This window comes from Squalius cephalus, assembly GCF_949319135.1.
Source record: "Squalius cephalus genome assembly, chromosome: 12".
NCBI lineage: Eukaryota > Metazoa > Chordata > Actinopteri > Cypriniformes > Leuciscidae > Squalius > Squalius cephalus.
The window spans coordinates 38,928,323-38,945,322 of record NC_137133.1 but is presented as its reverse complement, the minus strand read 5'-3'; the positions used below and the strand labels follow the sequence as shown (position 1 = coordinate 38,945,322).

Genomic DNA, 17,000 nt, shown 5'->3' with positions numbered 1-17,000 from the left:
TGCGAAATGCGAGTTTGGTAGGGCTACGGTAACCTATTTGGGTAAACAGGTCGGTCAGGGTGCAGTTCGTCCTGTTGCCGCTAAAGTGCAGGCTATCGTGCAGTTTCCTGTTCCGAATACTAAACGACAACTGAGACGTTTTCTTGGTATGGCGGGATACTATCGAGGATTCTGTAAAAATTTCTCTGATGTGGTGTTACCGTTGACCAACTTGCTCCGTCAGAATAAAGACTATGTGTGGTGTAAGGAATGTCAGGGAGCCTTTGAGTCTGTCAAGTTATTACTATGCAGTACACCAGTACTTTCTGCCCCTAATTTCTCCATTCCATTCAAGCTGGACGTGGATGCTAGCGCTACTGGCGCTGGTGCCGTTCTCCTGCAGGAGGATGTGCAAGGGGTTGATCATCCGGTATGCTATTTTTCGAGAAAATTTTTGAAACATCAGTTGAATTATAGCACCATTGAGAAGGAAGCTTTGGCCTTACTGCTTGCACTACAGTACTTTGAGGTATATGTGGGGTCAAGTTCACTACCTTTGGTAGTGTTTACTGATCATAACCCGTTGGTTTTTCTGTCTCGGATGTGTAACTCCAACCAACGTATTATGCGTTGGGCATTAATCATACAGGAGTTTAATGTTGAAATTCGCTACAAGAAGGGGATCGAGAATGTCTTAGCGGATACTTTGTCGCGTGCAATGGAAGATGTGTAATCAACCATGTGATGATTCTTAACGGTGGGGGTGTTACGTTATGTGTATTTGTTTTTGTGACTGTGTATGTTCTGTTTTTCTTTTTTCCTGAGTTTCAGATTACCGCTGATTTGATAACAGCCTGCCAGCGGTAATTGGGTGATCATATGATGATTCTGCCTTTAAAGACGCCTCTTCCGCTTGACATGGAGGACGGTTGCGGCTTCGGGTCGGTCGCAGCGGTTCTGGCTTCCTGTTAGCCGCCAGATCAAGATGTTGTTTTTCTTGTGTTCTTTGGCTGTGTATTTTATTTAGAGTGTGGTGATGTAGGAGAGACCTGCCCTTTTGGTTTGGAATTTACTTATGTTTTTGATGAGCGTAGTTAGGTAAGTTTAATGTAGTTTCTTTCATTTTTCTTTGTGGTAGGTTACTTACGTGGTTTATTTAATTTTATTAGGTTGGGTTTTGTTTGTTATTTTGGGCCTTGGGTCTCTCTGACGAGAATACCACTTTATTTATTTATTTCTGTTGATTTCATTGTTAATGAATTATATCTTTTGCTTTATTTGGGCCATGGGTCCTTTTGATTGATTCATTTTCGTTTGTGTTTACAATAAATCTCTTGAATTCGCTTTCGTTCGTATTTGTTCTTTTTGAGGATTTCTTTTTTTTTCTGGTTGATCTGACGGCCTGCGGGAAGCTGGCTTTATTTATTTAACTACTTATTGCGTCTTACCCCTAGCGGACGTAATAAATGGGGGCTCGTCCATTTCATTTGATTCGTTTGTAAGTTTGCCAAAGATTTGCCTTGCTGGTAGGTATTTATTTCGTTGTTTGATTGGCGGGTTTTGCTAGTATACGGAGGATAATTATGGATTTTAGTATTGAGGCGTTTAAACATTTTCCTACGGTAGAGGCTTTACAATCATGCCGTAAATCTGATTTATTTTTGATTGCAGATTATTATGATATATCTGTATCTAAAGGGTCCTCTAAGCAAGTATTGTTAGATGTGGTACAGGAGAAATTGGTGTTGGATGGGGTATTGAAAGTTGAATCAATGGCACTAGATGGCGATGCTGCTTATGTGACGGAAGAGTTAAGCACGGAAGCAGTTCGAAATCCAGTGGTGGAGCTGGATCCACTGGTAGGGCTGAGTACCACGGACCTTAAATTGGCTATACGACTTCGCGAGCTTGATTTACAAGTTAAGCGACAAGAACATGATACGCAGCTTTTGCGCGTTAGGCAGTGTGAACTTGAGGCGCACCGCGTTTCGACGGTACCGGTGAGTGTATTACAACCTCCTTTTGCGGCTGTCCCCAGTGCCCGTGTTTCTTCTGTTACTTCTCCTGTCCCACATACTCCGAGCACGGGTGAATTTGATATTAGCAGCCAGATTCGTTTAGTTCCTGCGTTTCGAGAAACGGAGATTGATTCTTTTTTCAGTGCTTTTGAGCGAATTGCTGTTGTTTTGAAGTGGCCGAAAGAGATTTGGTCACTTTTGTTACAATGCAAACTGACTGGTAAAGCACAGGAAGTTTGTGCTGCTTTGTCTGTTGAGGAGAGTTTAAATTATGATGTTTTGAAGGCCTCGATTCTTAGGGCATACGAACTTGTTCCCGAAGCATACCGTCAAAAATTCCGTGGTCACGTGAAAGCTGCCAATCAGACATTTGTTGAGTTTGCCCGAGAAAAGGGAAATCTTTTTGATAAATGGTGCCAGTCCAGCAAGGTAAATAATTTTGAGCAACTTCGAGAGCTTGTGTTATTGGAAGATTTTAAAACCACGTTACCAGACAAGATTGTTGTATATTTAAATGAGCAGAAAGTGAATAAACTCGTGCATGCCGCGGTTTCAGCGGATGAATTTGTATTGACTCATAAAAATGTTTTTGTTTCGTCTGCGCGTCGTGAATTCTTCCAATTTGAAAAGAGTCCGAAAAATTTAGCTGCTGAATCGAATCAGGCTGACTCACGTGAGTGTTTTTATTGTCATGAGACTGGCCATCTCATTGCTGGTTGTCCAGTTTTAAAAAGGAAAAACCAGTTTCCAAATAGCTCGGTGCCGAAGAGTGTTGGATTTGCATGTGTTGCGAGTTCGCCAGTTGACACAAATGGGCCAGGAGTTGATGCTGGATATGTTCCGTTTGTGTCTAGTGGGGTAGTTTTTCTTACTGGACAGGAAAGCGTTAAAGTCCCCATTCGCATTCTCCGAGATACTGGGTCAGCCCAATCATTTGTGTGTGGCAAAATTTTACCATTTTCTAAGGATTCGTATTGCGGTTCAGATGTGCTGGTTCAAGGAATTGAGTTGGGGATCGTCAGAGTTCCGTTACATCGTGTAAACATTCAGTCTGATCTTGTTTCTGATCTTGTTAAGATTGCGGTTCGTCCACAGCTACCTATTAAAGGGATTGATTTGATTCTTGGTAATGATCTCGCAGGCGGAAAGGTACTGCCGTTTCCTGAAGTCGTTGAAGACCCGCTTTCCGACTCACGAAATGTTGTAGGTTCTGTTTTAACCTCAACTTCTGTATTTCCTGCATGCGTGGTTACGCGAGCGCAGTCACGTAAATATAGTGACGTAGTTGAGCTTTCAGATAGTTTTGTGGCGTTTCCTGATAGCACTGATAGTTGTCATGAACCCCCTGTGGAAGTAGAGTGTATGCACTCTGAGCTGTTGTCCGCTGCACCTGGTGCTGAAGTTGATTTAACTTCGACTATTGATAGAATTACGCTGGCGAACGCGCAAAAATCTGATAATTCTCTGGCTCGTTGCAGAACGGCCGTCGTGAAGAGCGGAGAGATTTTCAAGAGACCTGTTGCTTATTTTTGGGATGACGGGTTGCTGATGCGAAAAAGAACGCCAGTGTTTTCTGAAAATGAAGTTGATGCCGTTTATCAGATAGTTGTGCCTGCTCAATTTCGCTCGCATGTGTTGATGTTAGCCCATGATCATAGTTTCTCAGGACATTTGGGCGTTACAAAAACATACCATCGTATCTTAAGTCATTTCTTCTGGCCTGGGTTAAGGTCGGATGTTGTGAGGTACTGTCGGTCATGCCATATCTGCCAGACTGTGGGTAAGCCAAATCAAGTGATCTCCCCCGCACCCCTTTGCCCCATTCCTGTTATGGGTGAGCCATTTGAGCGGGTGGTTCTAGATTGTGTTGGTCCTTTGCCACGGACTAAGTCCGGACATAAATCCATGTTAACTATGATGTGCGCTAATACCCGTTTTCCGGAAGCTGTGCCTTTACGCACTATAAAAACTAAAGGGGTGGTGCAAGCTCTAATTAAATTTTTTTCAACTTTCGGTTTACCAAAGGTGGTGCAGACTGATCAGGGCACAAATTTTATGTCCCGGTTATTTAAGCAGGTGTTGTGTCAGCTCAATATAAAACACGAAGTTTCAAGTGCGTACCATCCAGAGTCACAGGGGTCGCTGGAAAGGTTTCATCAAACCTTAAAGTCAATGTTGCGTACATTTTGTGCTCAATCAGAGAAAGAATGGGATGAGGGTTTGCCCCTTTTGTTGTTTGCTGTGCGTGAGACTCAACAGGAATCACTTGGCTTTAGTCCTGCGGAGTTGGTGTTCGGCCATACCGTAAGGGGGCCGTTGAAATTATTGAAGGAGAAAATGATGGGTTGTAAGACAAGTGACGCCATTAATGTCTTGGACTATGTTAGCTCCTTCCGTGAACGTTTACATCGTGTGGGCGAACTTGCTCGAATCTCTATGGCGTCTGCTCAAGCAAAGATGAAGACTCGATTTGACAAAAAAACTGTTTCACGTTCTTTTAACCAGGGTGACCGGGTACTGGTTTTGCTTCCTATCCCTGGATCAGCCCTACAGGCGAAGTTTTCTGGCCCGTATGTGATTGACGCCAAACTTAGTGAGACGGACTACATAGTTCGTACCCCTGATCGCAAGAGGAAAACTCGCGTCTGTCACATTAATATGTTGAAGTTATATATTTCGCGAGATGGTCAAGAGAAAAGTTCTGCGGTTTCAGTTGCATCTGTAGCTGTTATGTCTACGTCTGAGGGTTCTGATACCGATGGTTTGACCATGCGAAGTGCATCTGTTACTGGTGCCCGGTTGCAAAATTCTGAGATCCTTAAAGATTTACCGTCTTACCTGTCATATCTGTCCGAAGCTTCTCGATCAGATATTTGCCATTTAATCCAGCTATATCCAACCTTGTTCTCTGACGTACCATCTAGAACGACTGTAGTATGCCATGATATTGACGTGGGGGATCATCCACCAATTAAGCAGCATGCCTATAGGGTGAACCCAACTAAGCGTCAGATTATGCAGGATGAGGTGAAGTATCTCCTTGAAAACGGGCTGGCTGTGCAGAGTTCCAGTGCTTGGAGTTCTCCCTGCCTTATCGTTCCAAAGAGTGATGGCACGGTTCGCTTTTGCACTGATTATAGAAAAGTTAACGCCATCACAAAGTCAGATTCATTTCCCTTGCCCCGGATGGAGGACTGTGTGGACAGGGTTGGGTCTGCTACTTTTGTTTCAAAGCTGGATCTACTTAAAGGTTATTGGCAGGTGCCCTTAACTCCGCGCGCAGCCGAGGTTTCTGCCTTTGTTACGTCTGATAATTTGCTACAGTACACTGTTATGGCGTTCGGATTAAGAAACGCTCCTGCCACGTTCCAACGATTGATGAATAGGGTTCTGGCAGGTATTCCTGGTTGTGATGCGTATTTAGACGACATTGTGGTTTATTCTTCTGACTGGAATGATCATCTGGAGACACTTCATGTGGTGTTTGATCGCCTGTGCACCTCCTCTTTGACTCTGAATCTTGCGAAATGCGAGTTTGGTAGGGCTACGGTAACCTATTTGGGTAAACAGGTCGGTCAGGGTGCAGTTCGTCCTGTTGCCGCTAAAGTGCAGGCTATCGTGCAGTTTCCTGTTCCGAATACTAAACGACAACTGAGACGTTTTCTTGGTATGGCGGGATACTATCGAGGATTCTGTAAAAATTTCTCTGATGTGGTGTTACCGTTGACCAACTTGCTCCGTCAGAATAAAGACTATGTGTGGTGTAAGGAATGTCAGGGAGCCTTTGAGTCTGTCAAGTTATTACTATGCAGTACACCAGTACTTTCTGCCCCTAATTTCTCCATTCCATTCAAGCTGGACGTGGATGCTAGCGCTACTGGCGCTGGTGCCGTTCTCCTGCAGGAGGATGTGCAAGGGGTTGATCATCCGGTATGCTATTTTTCGAGAAAATTTTTGAAACATCAGTTGAATTATAGCACCATTGAGAAGGAAGCTTTGGCCTTACTGCTTGCACTACAGTACTTTGAGGTATATGTGGGGTCAAGTTCACTACCTTTGGTAGTGTTTACTGATCATAACCCGTTGGTTTTTCTGTCTCGGATGTGTAACTCCAACCAACGTATTATGCGTTGGGCATTAATCATACAGGAGTTTAATGTTGAAATTCGCTACAAGAAGGGGATCGAGAATGTCTTAGCGGATACTTTGTCGCGTGCAATGGAAGATGTGTAATCAACCATGTGATGATTCTTAACGGTGGGGGTGTTACGTTATGTGTATTTGTTTTTGTGACTGTGTATGTTCTGTTTTTCTTTTTTCCTGAGTTTCAGATTACCGCTGATTTGATAACAGCCTGCCAGCGGTAATTGGGTGATCATATGATGATTCTGCCTTTAAAGACGCCTCTTCCGCTTGACATGGAGGACGGTTGCGGCTTCGGGTCGGTCGCAGCGGTTCTGGCTTCCTGTTAGCCGCCAGATCAAGATGTTGTTTTTCTTGTGTTCTTTGGCTGTGTATTTTATTTAGAGTGTGGTGATGTAGGAGAGACCTGCCCTTTTGGTTTGGAATTTACTTATGTTTTTGATGAGCGTAGTTAGGTAAGTTTAATGTAGTTTCTTTCATTTTTCTTTGTGGTAGGTTACTTACGTGGTTTATTTAATTTTATTAGGTTGGGTTTTGTTTGTTATTTTGGGCCTTGGGTCTCTCTGACGAGAATACCACTTTATTTATTTATTTCTGTTGATTTCATTGTTAATGAATTATATCTTTTGCTTTATTTGGGCCATGGGTCCTTTTGATTGATTCATTTTCGTTTGTGTTTACAATAAATCTCTTGAATTCGCTTTCGTTCGTATTTGTTCTTTTTGAGGATTTCTTTTTTTTTCTGGTTGATCTGACGGCCTGCGGGAAGCTGGCTTTATTTATTTAACTACTTATTGCGTCTTACCCCTAGCGGACGTAATAAATGGGGGCTCGTCCATTTCATTTGATTCGTTTGTAAGTTTGCCAAAGATTTGCCTTGCTGGTAGGTATTTATTTCGTTGTTTGATTGGCGGGTTTTGCTAGTATACGGAGGATAATTATGGATTTTAGTATTGAGGCGTTTAAACATTTTCCTACGGTAGAGGCTTTACAATCATGCCGTAAATCTGATTTATTTTTGATTGCAGATTATTATGATATATCTGTATCTAAAGGGTCCTCTAAGCAAGTATTGTTAGATGTGGTACAGGAGAAATTGGTGTTGGATGGGGTATTGAAAGTTGAATCAATGGCACTAGATGGCGATGCTGCTTATGTGACGGAAGAGTTAAGCACGGAAGCAGTTCGAAATCCAGTGGTGGAGCTGGATCCACTGGTAGGGCTGAGTACCACGGACCTTAAATTGGCTATACGACTTCGCGAGCTTGATTTACAAGTTAAGCGACAAGAACATGATACGCAGCTTTTGCGCGTTAGGCAGTGTGAACTTGAGGCGCACCGCGTTTCGACGGTACCGGTGAGTGTATTACAACCTCCTTTTGCGGCTGTCCCCAGTGCCCGTGTTTCTTCTGTTACTTCTCCTGTCCCACATACTCCGAGCACGGGTGAATTTGATATTAGCAGCCAGATTCGTTTAGTTCCTGCGTTTCGAGAAACGGAGATTGATTCTTTTTTCAGTGCTTTTGAGCGAATTGCTGTTGTTTTGAAGTGGCCGAAAGAGATTTGGTCACTTTTGTTACAATGCAAACTGACTGGTAAAGCACAGGAAGTTTGTGCTGCTTTGTCTGTTGAGGAGAGTTTAAATTATGATGTTTTGAAGGCCTCGATTCTTAGGGCATACGAACTTGTTCCCGAAGCATACCGTCAAAAATTCCGTGGTCACGTGAAAGCTGCCAATCAGACATTTGTTGAGTTTGCCCGAGAAAAGGGAAATCTTTTTGATAAATGGTGCCAGTCCAGCAAGGTAAATAATTTTGAGCAACTTCGAGAGCTTGTGTTATTGGAAGATTTTAAAACCACGTTACCAGACAAGATTGTTGTATATTTAAATGAGCAGAAAGTGAATAAACTCGTGCATGCCGCGGTTTCAGCGGATGAATTTGTATTGACTCATAAAAATGTTTTTGTTTCGTCTGCGCGTCGTGAATTCTTCCAATTTGAAAAGAGTCCGAAAAATTTAGCTGCTGAATCGAATCAGGCTGACTCACGTGAGTGTTTTTATTGTCATGAGACTGGCCATCTCATTGCTGGTTGTCCAGTTTTAAAAAGGAAAAACCAGTTTCCAAATAGCTCGGTGCCGAAGAGTGTTGGATTTGCATGTGTTGCGAGTTCGCCAGTTGACACAAATGGGCCAGGAGTTGATGCTGGATATGTTCCGTTTGTGTCTAGTGGGGTAGTTTTTCTTACTGGACAGGAAAGCGTTAAAGTCCCCATTCGCATTCTCCGAGATACTGGGTCAGCCCAATCATTTGTGTGTGGCAAAATTTTACCATTTTCTAAGGATTCGTATTGCGGTTCAGATGTGCTGGTTCAAGGAATTGAGTTGGGGATCGTCAGAGTTCCGTTACATCGTGTAAACATTCAGTCTGATCTTGTTTCTGATCTTGTTAAGATTGCGGTTCGTCCACAGCTACCTATTAAAGGGATTGATTTGATTCTTGGTAATGATCTCGCAGGCGGAAAGGTACTGCCGTTTCCTGAAGTCGTTGAAGACCCGCTTTCCGACTCACGAAATGTTGTAGGTTCTGTTTTAACCTCAACTTCTGTATTTCCTGCATGCGTGGTTACGCGAGCGCAGTCACGTAAATATAGTGACGTAGTTGAGCTTTCAGATAGTTTTGTGGCGTTTCCTGATAGCACTGATAGTTGTCATGAACCCCCTGTGGAAGTAGAGTGTATGCACTCTGAGCTGTTGTCCGCTGCACCTGGTGCTGAAGTTGATTTAACTTCGACTATTGATAGAATTACGCTGGCGAACGCGCAAAAATCTGATAATTCTCTGGCTCGTTGCAGAACGGCCGTCGTGAAGAGCGGAGAGATTTTCAAGAGACCTGTTGCTTATTTTTGGGATGACGGGTTGCTGATGCGAAAAAGAACGCCAGTGTTTTCTGAAAATGAAGTTGATGCCGTTTATCAGATAGTTGTGCCTGCTCAATTTCGCTCGCATGTGTTGATGTTAGCCCATGATCATAGTTTCTCAGGACATTTGGGCGTTACAAAAACATACCATCGTATCTTAAGTCATTTCTTCTGGCCTGGGTTAAGGTCGGATGTTGTGAGGTACTGTCGGTCATGCCATATCTGCCAGACTGTGGGTAAGCCAAATCAAGTGATCTCCCCCGCACCCCTTTGCCCCATTCCTGTTATGGGTGAGCCATTTGAGCGGGTGGTTCTAGATTGTGTTGGTCCTTTGCCACGGACTAAGTCCGGACATAAATCCATGTTAACTATGATGTGCGCTAATACCCGTTTTCCGGAAGCTGTGCCTTTACGCACTATAAAAACTAAAGGGGTGGTGCAAGCTCTAATTAAATTTTTTTCAACTTTCGGTTTACCAAAGGTGGTGCAGACTGATCAGGGCACAAATTTTATGTCCCGGTTATTTAAGCAGGTGTTGTGTCAGCTCAATATAAAACACGAAGTTTCAAGTGCGTACCATCCAGAGTCACAGGGGTCGCTGGAAAGGTTTCATCAAACCTTAAAGTCAATGTTGCGTACATTTTGTGCTCAATCAGAGAAAGAATGGGATGAGGGTTTGCCCCTTTTGTTGTTTGCTGTGCGTGAGACTCAACAGGAATCACTTGGCTTTAGTCCTGCGGAGTTGGTGTTCGGCCATACCGTAAGGGGGCCGTTGAAATTATTGAAGGAGAAAATGATGGGTTGTAAGACAAGTGACGCCATTAATGTCTTGGACTATGTTAGCTCCTTCCGTGAACGTTTACATCGTGTGGGCGAACTTGCTCGAATCTCTATGGCGTCTGCTCAAGCAAAGATGAAGACTCGATTTGACAAAAAAACTGTTTCACGTTCTTTTAACCAGGGTGACCGGGTACTGGTTTTGCTTCCTATCCCTGGATCAGCCCTACAGGCGAAGTTTTCTGGCCCGTATGTGATTGACGCCAAACTTAGTGAGACGGACTACATAGTTCGTACCCCTGATCGCAAGAGGAAAACTCGCGTCTGTCACATTAATATGTTGAAGTTATATATTTCGCGAGATGGTCAAGAGAAAAGTTCTGCGGTTTCAGTTGCATCTGTAGCTGTTATGTCTACGTCTGAGGGTTCTGATACCGATGGTTTGACCATGCGAAGTGCATCTGTTACTGGTGCCCGGTTGCAAAATTCTGAGATCCTTAAAGATTTACCGTCTTACCTGTCATATCTGTCCGAAGCTTCTCGATCAGATATTTGCCATTTAATCCAGCTATATCCAACCTTGTTCTCTGACGTACCATCTAGAACGACTGTAGTATGCCATGATATTGACGTGGGGGATCATCCACCAATTAAGCAGCATGCCTATAGGGTGAACCCAACTAAGCGTCAGATTATGCAGGATGAGGTGAAGTATCTCCTTGAAAACGGGCTGGCTGTGCAGAGTTCCAGTGCTTGGAGTTCTCCCTGCCTTATCGTTCCAAAGAGTGATGGCACGGTTCGCTTTTGCACTGATTATAGAAAAGTTAACGCCATCACAAAGTCAGATTCATTTCCCTTGCCCCGGATGGAGGACTGTGTGGACAGGGTTGGGTCTGCTACTTTTGTTTCAAAGCTGGATCTACTTAAAGGTTATTGGCAGGTGCCCTTAACTCCGCGCGCAGCCGAGGTTTCTGCCTTTGTTACGTCTGATAATTTGCTACAGTACACTGTTATGGCGTTCGGATTAAGAAACGCTCCTGCCACGTTCCAACGATTGATGAATAGGGTTCTGGCAGGTATTCCTGGTTGTGATGCGTATTTAGACGACATTGTGGTTTATTCTTCTGACTGGAATGATCATCTGGAGACACTTCATGTGGTGTTTGATCGCCTGTGCACCTCCTCTTTGACTCTGAATCTTGCGAAATGCGAGTTTGGTAGGGCTACGGTAACCTATTTGGGTAAACAGGTCGGTCAGGGTGCAGTTCGTCCTGTTGCCGCTAAAGTGCAGGCTATCGTGCAGTTTCCTGTTCCGAATACTAAACGACAACTGAGACGTTTTCTTGGTATGGCGGGATACTATCGAGGATTCTGTAAAAATTTCTCTGATGTGGTGTTACCGTTGACCAACTTGCTCCGTCAGAATAAAGACTATGTGTGGTGTAAGGAATGTCAGGGAGCCTTTGAGTCTGTCAAGTTATTACTATGCAGTACACCAGTACTTTCTGCCCCTAATTTCTCCATTCCATTCAAGCTGGACGTGGATGCTAGCGCTACTGGCGCTGGTGCCGTTCTCCTGCAGGAGGATGTGCAAGGGGTTGATCATCCGGTATGCTATTTTTCGAGAAAATTTTTGAAACATCAGTTGAATTATAGCACCATTGAGAAGGAAGCTTTGGCCTTACTGCTTGCACTACAGTACTTTGAGGTATATGTGGGGTCAAGTTCACTACCTTTGGTAGTGTTTACTGATCATAACCCGTTGGTTTTTCTGTCTCGGATGTGTAACTCCAACCAACGTATTATGCGTTGGGCATTAATCATACAGGAGTTTAATGTTGAAATTCGCTACAAGAAGGGGATCGAGAATGTCTTAGCGGATACTTTGTCGCGTGCAATGGAAGATGTGTAATCAACCATGTGATGATTCTTAACGGTGGGGGTGTTACGTTATGTGTATTTGTTTTTGTGACTGTGTATGTTCTGTTTTTCTTTTTTCCTGAGTTTCAGATTACCGCTGATTTGATAACAGCCTGCCAGCGGTAATTGGGTGATCATATGATGATTCTGCCTTTAAAGACGCCTCTTCCGCTTGACATGGAGGACGGTTGCGGCTTCGGGTCGGTCGCAGCGGTTCTGGCTTCCTGTTAGCCGCCAGATCAAGATGTTGTTTTTCTTGTGTTCTTTGGCTGTGTATTTTATTTAGAGTGTGGTGATGTAGGAGAGACCTGCCCTTTTGGTTTGGAATTTACTTATGTTTTTGATGAGCGTAGTTAGGTAAGTTTAATGTAGTTTCTTTCATTTTTCTTTGTGGTAGGTTACTTACGTGGTTTATTTAATTTTATTAGGTTGGGTTTTGTTTGTTATTTTGGGCCTTGGGTCTCTCTGACGAGAATACCACTTTATTTATTTATTTCTGTTGATTTCATTGTTAATGAATTATATCTTTTGCTTTATTTGGGCCATGGGTCCTTTTGATTGATTCATTTTCGTTTGTGTTTACAATAAATCTCTTGAATTCGCTTTCGTTCGTATTTGTTCTTTTTGAGGATTTCTTTTTTTTTCTGGTTGATCTGACGGCCTGCGGGAAGCTGGCTTTATTTATTTAACTACTTATTGCGTCTTACCCCTAGCGGACGTAATAGTGAGTGAGTGTGTGTGTGTGTGGGAGTGAGTGAGTGAGAGAGTGAGTGAGCGAGTGTGTGTGTCAGTGAGTGAGTGAGTGTGTCAGTGAGTGAGTGAGTGAGTGAGTGAGTGTGTCAGTGAGTGAGTGAGTGAGAGAGTGTGTCAGTGAGTGAGTGAGTGAGTGAGTGAGTGTGTGTGAGAGTGTGTGTGTGAGTGAGAGTGTGTGTGAGAGGGTGTGTGTGAGTGAGTGTGTCAGTGAGTGAGTGAGTGAGTGAGTGTGTCAGTGAGTGAGTGAGTGAGTGTGTCAGTGAGTGAGTGAGTGAGTGAGTGTGTCAGTGAGTGAGTGAGTGAGTGAGTGTGTTAGTGAGTGAGTGAGTGTGTCAGTGAGTGAGTGAGTGAGTGTGTCAGTGAGTGAGTGAGTGAGTGTGTTAGTGAGTGAGTGAGTGTGTCAGTGAGTGAGTGAGTGTGTCAGTGAGTGAGTGAGTGAGTGAGTGTGTCAGTGAGTGAGTGAGTGAGTGAGTGTGTTAGTGAGTGAGTGAGTGTGTCAGTGAGTGAGTGAGTGAGTGTGTCAGTGAGTGAGCGAGTGTGTGTGTCAGTGAGTGAGTGAGTGTGTCAGTGAGTGAGTGAGTGAGTGAGTGTGTGAGTGAGTGTGTGTGTTAGTGAGTGAGTGAGTGTGTCAGTGAGTGAGTGAGTGAGTGTGTGAGTGAGTGAGTGAGTGAGTGTGTCAGTGAGTGAGTGAGTGAGAGAGTGTGTCAGTGAGTGAGTGAGTGAGTGAGTGTGTCAGTGAGTGAGTGAGTGAGTGAGTGTGTGTGAGAGGGTGTGTGTGAGTGAGTGAGTGTGTGTGAGAGGGTGTGTGTGAGTGAGTGAGAGAGTGTGTCAGTGAGTGAGTGAGTGAGAGAGTGTGTCAGTGAGTGAGTGAGTGAGAGAGTGTGTCAGTGAGTGAGTGAGTGTGTGTGAGAGGGTGTGTGTGAGTGAGTGAGTGTGTGTGAGAGGGTGTGTGTGAGTGAGTGTGTCAGTGAGTGAGTGAGTGAGTGAGTGTGTCAGTGAGTGAGTGAGTGAGTGAGTGTGTTAGTGAGTGAGTGAGTGTGTCAGTGAGTGAGTGAGTGAGTCAGTGAGTGAGTGAGTGAGTGAGTGAGTGAGTGTGTCAGTGAGTGAGTGAGTGAGTGTGTCAGTGAGTGAGTGAGTGTGTCAGTGAGTGAGTGAGTGAGTGAGTGTGTGTGTGTGTGGGAGTGAGTGAGAGAGTGAGTGAGCGAGTGTGTCAGTGAGTGAGTGAGTGAGAGAGTGTGTCAGTGAGTGAGTGAGTGAGTGAGTGTGTGTGAGAGGGTGTGTGTGAGTGAGTGAGTGTGTGTGAGAGGGTGTGTGTGAGTGAGTGAGTGTGTGTGAGAGGGTGTGTGTGAGTGAGTGTGTCAGTGAGTGAGTGAGTGAGTGTGTCAGTGAGTGAGTGAGTGAGTGAGTGTGTCAGTGAGTGAGTGAGTGTGTCAGTGAGTGAGTGAGTGAGTGTGTTAGTGAGTGAGTGAGTGTGTCAGTGAGTGAGTGAGTGTGTCAGTGAGTGAGTGAGTGAGTGAGTGTGTGTGTGTGTGGGAGTGAGTGAGAGAGTGAGTGAGCGAGTGTGTGTGTCAGTGAGTGAGTGAGTGTGTCAGTGAGTGAGTGAGTGAGTGAGTGAGTGTGTGAGTGAGTGTGTGTGTTAGTGAGTGAGCGAGTGTGTGTGTCAGTGAGTGAGTGAGTGTGTGTGTCAGTGAGTGAGCGAGTATGTGTGTCAGTGAGTGAGCGAGTGTGTGTGTCAGTGAGTAAGTGAGTGTGTGTGTGTGTGTGTGTGTGGGAGTGAGTTTGTGAGAGTGAGTGAGAGAGTGAGTGAGTGAGTGAGTGAGTGAGAGAGTGAGAGAGTGAGTGAGAGTGTGTGTACAGGATCTGGACCTAACACTGATGCACCTCTTGATGGAAATAAATGTTGTGATGCAACAGTTTTTTGTCCAGGCAGTGTGTACACACACACACACACACACGCGTAATCCTGACACCACACTCATGCACGTCTGGCTTTAAAGTGTCATTAGTTTCTATTCACCATGAAGTGCATGCTGGGAAGGCTCACCTGTTTCAGAACAACATTGTTCATGATGATCATCGGCGAGAGTCCCTGAACCAGCGGAGACACCTGAGACCTGGAGTCCTGCTCCGAGCTGGCGTCTGCACACACACACACACACACACACACACACACACACACACACACACACACACACACACACACACACACACACACACACACACACACACACACACACACACACACACACACACACACACACTTTCATTTGAAAATGCATCTTTTTCTCTCCGTTTCTCTCAATGAAAACGAAGGTTTTTTAAAAACGCTCTCCACAACACAGTTCCGTGTCTAAACTGAGGAGTTTAAAAACGATGATGTAAGTTTAGTCATGTGACGCATATTATACCAATATATAATTTATAGCGGTATTGTGCCGTTCACTCTCACACTGATGCTAAAGATATGTTCCCTCACACACTCTTCATATGAGAGAGAGCTGGACCATCAGCGGACGAGGAGACTGAAGAGATGCCATGACTTTATGAGCTATTGCTCGGTGTGTGTCGTCTCCGTGAGCGTCTGTGAGGCTTACACACGCGCAGTGAAGGAGGACTCAGCGGTTCAGAGACGCTGGTGTGGACGGAGAGCGCTTTTAAACGAAACATCTGCTTCCAAACCCCTCAGAAGAAGCCGAACCTGTGCCGGACTACAGACCTGAGAATCCCGAATCCCTCTCCGACTCCGGCTTCGACTTCTCCATCCTTCTGTTTTTAAACTTGGCCATCGCTCTCATCCGCTCTTCATCCTTCATCCTCTTCCCCCGCTTGAGCCTGAAACATCATGACATCATCACGAGACTGAACGTTTCACATTTCAACTTTACGTGTTCAAACTATTTAACTAACTGGAGGAACAGGACATATAGATCATCGATGAAGTCACCAGCTGAACTGTTAAATGTGAAATATGAATCATAAATCAATCATGTTACTCATTATCTTCATATTATATACTATTGTTTCTGTTAAACTTCTTATATTTATAACTTATATTTAAGTATTCAAGCAAATGGTATTATTATGAATTACATTACGGTATTATCATTACAGACAGATAGATAGATAAGGTTTGAAGATAGATAGACAAATAGATAGATAGATAGATAAATAGAAAAGGTTTGAAGATAGATAGATAGATAGATAGATAGATAGATAGAAAGGTTTATAGATAGATAGATAGATAGATAGATAGATAGACAGATAGATAGATAGACAAATAGATAGATAGATAGATAGATAAATAGAAAAGGTTTGAAGATAGATAGATAGATAGATAGATAGATAGAAAGGTTTATAGATAGATAGATAGATAGATAGATAGATAGATAGATAGACAGATAGATAGACAAATAGATAGACAGATAGACAGATAGATAGATAGATAGATAGATAGACAGATAGATAGACAAATAGATAGACAGATAGACAGATAGATAGATAGATAGATAGATAGATAGATAGATAGATAGACAGATAGATAGATAGATGCAGCCATGGGCCACATTATGAAAAGTAAACAAGCACAAATAATAATAAAATCTTGTTCGAACCTAAAATTGTTTTTAAATAAAAAGCAAAGGCTTATTTCCCTTATTATCATTATTACAATTATTTTAAGCCCAACGTCATGACGTCATCGGCTCAAGCTATGACGTCAACAGCTGACATATTTGATCTCCAGCAGCTCTGGATCCTCACAAATTACCCGTTTTACCTTTCAAAGTGCTTATTTGTCCTCTTATAGTACTTATTGTACTAGTACGTTTTCACAAAAGTTGTATATTTAAACTTCAGCAGGCTTTCACACATATTAGATCGCACTGCAGCCTGAAGCATAGAAACCAATGCCGTTAACAGCAGAATTATCGTTTAGTTGCTCACACTTTATATCCGAACAACATTCATCCAGTCAGAGAAGGTCGTGACAGCTTACGTGTGTGTCGCGATGACCGTGACTTCATCCAGAGCGAAATCTATCCCCAAAGACGGCGAAAACCCGACTGTATTTGCAGGTTTCCTCAAATCCGCTAGTTTTAATGTATTATAACAGTTCATTTAATGCAGATTTACCGTATTTTGAGCGCGTAGCGTCGGTCAGTCAGACGCCCTGCTCGTTCCCGTCACGCAAAACACGTTCACACGGCGCTGTACACGTGACTTGAGAAATATTCCCCACAAGCCCCGCCCACACGGAACGCTCAACTTTATTGACACCTATTTATTTGCCTAAATAAATGTACGTTGACCTTAAAAACGCGTTCGCTTTGTTATTTCGTTATATTTACGCTGTTCGTTATATTATATTTGACCGCTCTAACGTTTGCCAACGTCTACGTAATGACTGATCTAAGCCAATCACAGATACTAAATCGCTCCGATTGGCAAATCCTGTCACAGGAGGCGGGGCTTGTCGTGAGGGGGAAAACTGTT

General features: G+C 43.7%; 2 protein-coding genes across 5 annotated transcripts in view; one reads left to right on the top strand and one right to left on the bottom strand.

Moving 5' to 3' along the window:
* cipcb (CLOCK-interacting pacemaker b) overlaps nucleotides 1-16,830 on the bottom strand; it is a 30,816-nt gene extending 13,986 nt beyond the window's left edge. For 3 of the 4 annotated variants that reach the window (XR_013822967.1, XM_079888986.1, XM_079888987.1), the window contains exons 1-3: nucleotides 16,504-16,830; nucleotides 15,226-15,341; nucleotides 14,554-14,648 (exon numbers count right to left, since the gene is read on the bottom strand). Coding sequence is in view for 3 of the 4 variants with exons in the window: in XM_079888986.1 (XP_079745112.1) it covers nucleotides 14,554-14,648; nucleotides 15,226-15,341; nucleotides 16,504-16,625 (333 nt within the window). In the remaining variant the exon portion in view is untranslated. The remainder of the gene's footprint in view (nucleotides 1-14,553; nucleotides 14,649-15,225; nucleotides 15,342-16,503) is intronic. The other variant, XM_079888988.1, reaches the window with a different exon arrangement.
* Nucleotides 7,081-14,512, top strand: LOC307168499 (uncharacterized protein; the record flags this gene model as incomplete). The annotated part of the gene is made up of 2 exons (XM_079888534.1): nucleotides 7,081-13,196; nucleotides 13,742-14,512. One exon carries the CDS (start codon nucleotides 7,081-7,083, stop codon nucleotides 11,746-11,748), a length of 4,668 nt encoding a protein of 1,555 aa, XP_079744660.1. The 3' UTR covers nucleotides 11,749-13,196; nucleotides 13,742-14,512.
* Nucleotides 16,831-17,000: the final 170 nt, after the last annotated feature.